The sequence below is a fragment of the Poromitra crassiceps genome (assembly GCF_964638095.1).
Source record: "Poromitra crassiceps genome assembly, chromosome: 20".
NCBI classification, from domain to species: domain Eukaryota; kingdom Metazoa; phylum Chordata; class Actinopteri; order Beryciformes; family Melamphaidae; genus Poromitra; species Poromitra crassiceps.
Genome location: NC_139637.1, coordinates 28,162,147 through 28,168,187, shown reverse-complemented (window position 1 = coordinate 28,168,187; position 6,041 = coordinate 28,162,147). Strand labels below are relative to the sequence as shown.

Here is a 6,041-nt window from a genome sequence, read left to right as displayed (position 1 = left end):
ACTGTAATAACAGTAATACAGTAATAACAGTAATAACTGTCAGACAGAAGAAGCCTCTGTGTGTGATCAGGAGGGGAAGTCTACTTGGGTTGGAAATATGAAAAAACTTTATGACAGTTTGTCAACACATCAGTGTTTGGGAGTTAAGGCCCAATTATACTCTATGTTAAAGACGGAGACGGAGATGGACAGAGTGTTCTGTCCGTACTCTGCGTTCATTTCGTGCATTTTCTGTCCGTCATCTGAAAGCTTATGGATACGCATGAAATGCAGCAAAACCACACACACACTCATACATTTGACTCTCTACTGCCCACTGGTGAATGTATTGCTTAACATGAGACCAACGTGAAAGACGCATCGAAGTATGTGGGCAGTGACGATAATAACGTTTGAAACATCTATTTACTTATGAAAATGGAGTATAAATGAGCCATTAAAGTTATGTAGGGCTGGGCAATATATCAATATTATATCAATGTGGTGATATGAGACTAGATATCGTCTTAGATTTTGGTTGGTGATATGGCATAAGTGTTGTCCTTTCCTGCTTTTAAAGGTATTTAGTCAACAATATTGTGATATTTGATTTTGTCCACATCGCCCAGCCCTACATTAACGTCTAACATGTTGATTTGTTGTCATGTTTTTACAGTGAACACTGATGTCATCAATCTAAAACACTACCATCAAAATAGTCTTCATGTATGTTTTGGCTTCATGAGGCCATGTTACATTTTCAAATACATACAATTATGTGGAGATTGTTTCCTTTCTCTTGTTTTGTTAAGTGTATGGTTACTGCCCCCCCCCCCCCCCCCCCACACACACACACACACATGCCCCGCCCCCTTCCAAATATCATTTACTAATAGTTAGGGGTGTCACAATATATCGTCCCACGAAATTTCGCGATAGTAAAACGTCACGATATGTATCGTTGAGATGAAATCTCATATCGTGAAAAAAAAAAAAAAAAAAAAAAAAAAAAAAAAAAAAAATTCAAAAGTAGACAAAGAAACGTCTTTGTTTGTTGAAGTTCAATGTGTGGAAAGTAGTTCAGTTGAACAAGTCTCTGAAGAGACACATGAGAAGTTATACAGGAGAGAAACCATTCAATTGAGTTTCTGGCAAAACTGTTTACTTGACAGGAAAAACTGAAGATGCATAAAAAATAGACTAAGAAAAGTCTTGTTGTTTGAGTTTGAAGAAAAACTGAAGATGCATAATGAGAATTTATACTGCTGAGAAACCTTTTAGTTCAAAGTAAATCTAAGTGACTGTGTAACTCATTCTATTTCAAGATAAGCCTTATCTCCAATCTCATGTTTTTTCTAGTTGTTATTGTAATAACAATTTCCCACAACAGCATGTTTTGTATTTGTGCATTTCAAATAAAATACTACTTTTCCAGTCATATATTGTCATTATTCAAGTTTAAAAAAATATTGTTAAAATCGTATCGTATCGTATCGTTATCGTGAACCCAGTATCGTGATACGTATCGTATCGTGAACTGAGTGTATCGTGACACCCCTACTAATAGTTGATGCAAGACAATGTTGCAATGTTTCCTATTTAGCAAAACTCTGTCATTTCATTGATCAGTACAATGAGAAACACTACAAAGTAAATGTTGAGACTGTCTTTCTGGGTATGATGTCATGATAAATCAGTGCACAGATAGAAAAAGATAAGAAAGGAAATATGTACAAAATGGCTGCCTGAGTTTGCCCAGGTGAGACATGAGTTCAGTTCAGTTATCTTTATAGCCCTTATCACACAAGCACGTCTCAAATCCTTTTACAGCATCATCACAGTCCTATACTAAATCATATACATAGGTTACATAATGTACATCATATACATAATTCAGATTTAGATCATTTCACCACACTGCACCAACAGACCACATTTTTAGACTGACTGAGACCAGCTGGTCATCAGCATGTTGCATTTTGAAGGCCAGTGTTTTCCAGCTGATATAAGTCTGCTAAATGATGCAACTTGTGTTGAGAGTTTTGAGAAAATGTGCTTTAGAATGATATTGGAGTGAGAGCAATGGAACTGTGCTTAGAGTTGATCAGTTTGCTTTTGATACATGAGCTTCAAATTTTCAGAATTGTGTGCATAATTCTATTGTGTGTGTGTGTGTGTGTGTGTGTGTGTGTGTGTGTGTGTGTGTGTGCGTGCGCGCGCGCGCGCGTGCGTGCGTGCGTGCGTGCGTGCGTGCGTGCATGCGTGTGTGTGTGTGTGTGTGTGTGTGTGTGTGTGTGTGTGTGTATGTTTGAATCAGAGCAGGAAGTCTCTTTAGTTCACTGGAGGTCACATGTCACCATCTGATCCACATCAGAACATTCTACACTTTAGACTTTGATCCTTATGTCATGTTATATGGCTGTTTGTTCATCTTTCTTCAGGCAAGGCAGCACAACTTTATAACAGTCATACACTGGGACAAGTCAAAGTGCTTTAAATAGTCATAAAAATACAGGTAAAATATTAACAGACGAGATATAAAAGACTTCAAAAGACAGGTCACATGATCTTTCCATCAAGTTACTTCACATTTCAATAGAAGCAGTGATGAAATCAATGTTGCTTATTATTATGCACTTCACTGTTTTCTACTACAACACATACTTTTAAAGGTGTATTCCACTAAAACACTACTACTGCTGCTGCTTTAAAGGCACATTTCACTTAAATAAACCTTTTTCTCACAGATAGCCAAACATCAGTCTGAGGAGAGGATATGTTGGGGCCTTGAGAATTGTGTGCTCTTCCTTTATGACAACTTGTTCATAGATGGACTGAATAGACTCCTGTCATATAGAGCAGCTCAGGAATGAGTCCAGATTCCAGAAGTAGCATGTTGGAGCTTACAGGGGAAAGTGAATGGGCATCGTTGTCGTCGGGGGGGCGTCGTTGGCCTTGGCCTAACCTCTCCCCAGACCCTTACCCTAAACCCAACCTCTCCCCTTACCGTCAACCTAACCTCTCCCCAGACCCTTACCCTAAACCCAACCTCTCCCCTTACCGTAAACCTAACCTCTCCCCAGACCCTTACCGTAAACCTAACCTCTCCCCAGACCCTTACCCTAAACCTAACCTCCCCCAGACCTTAACCCTAAACCTAACCTCTCCCCACCTTACCTTAAACCTAACCTCTCCCCAGACGCTTACCCTAAACCTAACCTCTGCCCAGATGCTTACCCTAAACCTAACCTCTCCCAGACCTTAACCCTAAACCTAACCTCGCCACAGATGTCAGCACAACACATAACTTTGAATTGCATTTTCTTTCTTCACTGGTGGGATATCGAGGCAAAACATTTGAAGAGTTCATTTGCAAAAACAGGTATCTCCGTTTGGATTTTTTATCATTTTATTTTATATATTGATGTATTTATACTGTAATTCACCTCAATAATGTTTTCTATGTGCACTCCAGGGAGTATCAAACAGATGTTTGTTCATTTTAAGAATGGCGTTTACCTGTTTTTGCAAATGAACTCTTCATTTTTTAACACAACACAGTGACACAAGTAAGTAAGGCCTTTCTGACACCAGGTATTTCAAACGGCAAATGTAGGCCTAAAGCTTTCATAAAGTGGGCAGAGGTTGCATCGCTATTGTGTTATTATGTGATAAAGAGTAAATTCATAGATTCTAACTTTAACCACCTGTTTGTTTCCTTACCAGCCTTGTCTCTGAAGCCATGCTGATCAGTTTGTTGCAGTGAGTTGCCTGGTTGACAGTCAGAGGCATCATGGCGGACCTGCCCCTTGCCCCGGGCCGCCTCATCACCGTCCAGGGGGAGCGCTACATTCTGGTGGAGAAAACAAAGGGTGGAAGGTGGAAGGTGAGGAAGGATGAGGAGACCAAAGCCTTCTATGTCCCACCTCAGGACGTGAGAGAGGTCCACAGCACCTCCAGGTAAAGACAACACACATTTTAACAGTGTTTGTTGTTTTGCACATGTGAAGGGTGGGGGTACTTGTTTCTGGGCCCCTGGTTCACTACTGGGCCCCTGGTTCACTACTGGGCCCCTGGTTCACTACTGGGCCCCTGGTTCACTACGGGGCCCTTGGTTCACTACTGGGCCCCTGGTTCACTACTGGGACCCTGGTTCACTACTGGGCCCCTGGTTCACTACTGGGTCCCTGGTTCACTACGGGGGCCCTGGTTCACTACTGGGCCCCTGGTTCACTACTGGGCCCCTGGTTCACTACTGGGCCCCTGGTTCACTACAGGGCCCCTGGTTCACTACTGGGCCCCTGGTTCACTACGGGGCCCCTGGTTCACTATGGGGCCCCTGGTTCACTACTGGGCCCCTGCAGCCAAGTGCACCAGCTGGGCGTACGCCTAGGTGTAATGTTACGTCCGACTTAGAACTCAAAGTTACGACTAACTTAATTTTACTGACTAGTGCAGACTAGTAGTCTTAAGCCCTGTATGCGTTGCGCCTGGGTGTAAATTTTACGTCTGGTGGAGCAGGCGTAAAAGTTACACCCAAGGCGTACTCACTGACAGCTGTCTCATCTTGATCTGCGCTATCGGGACTGACAGCTCTGTGCTGTCAGTGCCGTTCAGTCCTGTGATGTGGGGGAATCTTGCTGTAAATGGACATTTTGGGCGCAGGACCTCCGCTTGTCAGCGGGTTTTTAAAAGCTGATGCGTCGGAAGATCTTTCCATTTCTTCCTGACTTCGTCAACTGCCTGCAGTGCGCAGTCTGCCATCGCATTCATTATTGCACTTGTGATCAAATTCCATGCATCTTGTTTCTGTTTGTTTGTGTTGGTGCTGTTAAATTGAGCTGTGAGAATGTTTCTATGCTTTGAATACAACTCTATAAGTTTGAGCTGAGTTGGAGCTGTCTGTCAGCTGTCTCTAGCTCGTCTGAGAGAAGTGTGCTGCTTGGCAACAAGCACGTATTCACATGCATGAACGCACACGTCCGCAGCCTAAAGACTGGGCGCAGCTACGACCATGGTAAGTCAGGCTTGGTGCACTCGGTGTAAATTCAAATCACAAAGTTGGACGTAGCTAAGACCGGCGTAACAGTTAAGACCGACTTTTTTACGCCCAGCTGGTGCACTCGGCTCCTGGTTCACTACTGGGCCCATTCCAGGCTCAGCTCCAGTGGGTGCTGCAGTTATCTGATTTATATCATGAAGTGAACTTTGTGGCACACCTGCCACGGGCTGGTAAACAACAAAACTAGTAGATTAGGAGGTTACATTTCACCACCTGATAGACGCATCATAAAACTAAACTTCAGATTAGATGTTGATGTTTGGACTTTGATCCTTATGTAATTTTATATGGCTGTTTGTTCATGTTTAATCAGGTCAAAATGAGATTGAAGTTATCAGATCATCTTTCCATGCAGCTACTTCACATTTCAATAAAAGCAGGAGTGATGAAACCCTCATAGACTTTGAATGTTTCTAGCCTACTTCTTTAAAGGCATATTTCATTTTTCCTCACAGATGGCAAAAGTTCATATTCTGAGGAGAGGATACGTTGTGGATGCTGGAGAATGTTGGTGCTTTATACCAGTTTTGCTCATAGAGGGACTGGATGGGCTCAAAGTCCTGCTTTCCTATATTTTTGATTGATTATTGTATTTCCGTGTCACACACCAAAGGGTGCGTATGGGCTTATGCAATCTGGGTACCCATCAGCTAAGCAAAAAACAACAACAAAAATGTGTCTAACCTCTGGGGGCAGCGTCGTTTCATGTGGGCGCAAACGGAACTCAAGAGGATCCGTCGGCAGCGGAATTTAATCCCTTTCCGCTCCCTGCAAGCTCTGCTATTGGCTCCAACCGACCGGCTCTGACCATTTATGGATTTCCATTCCGTTCCCTGTCGCTCTCAAATCCTTCTGTTGCTATGAAACAACAATAACAACTCTTGCCCCACGCTACAACTATACGCTGAAAACGTTACGTTTTGACTACACACCGGTGACGTCCTCCATTTTGATCGGGTAAAGCGCAGCATGCGTGCGAGCGCTGTTGGGCAGGTTTTCA

The 6,041-nt window shown here is 42.9% G+C and overlaps 1 protein-coding gene across 1 annotated transcript in view; it reads left to right on the top strand.

The window, feature by feature from the left end:
• Window positions 1–3,772: 3,772 nt before the first annotated feature.
• The window catches only part of LOC310795003 (protein NLRC3-like), a gene marked incomplete at both ends in the record, with an annotated part of 30,994 nt that continues 28,725 nt past the window's right edge, over window positions 3,773–6,041 (top strand). The window contains one exon of the mRNA XM_083657025.1: window positions 3,773–3,939. Within this exon, the coding sequence (XP_083513151.1) occupies window positions 3,773–3,939 (167 nt within the window). The remainder of the gene's footprint in view (window positions 3,940–6,041) is intronic.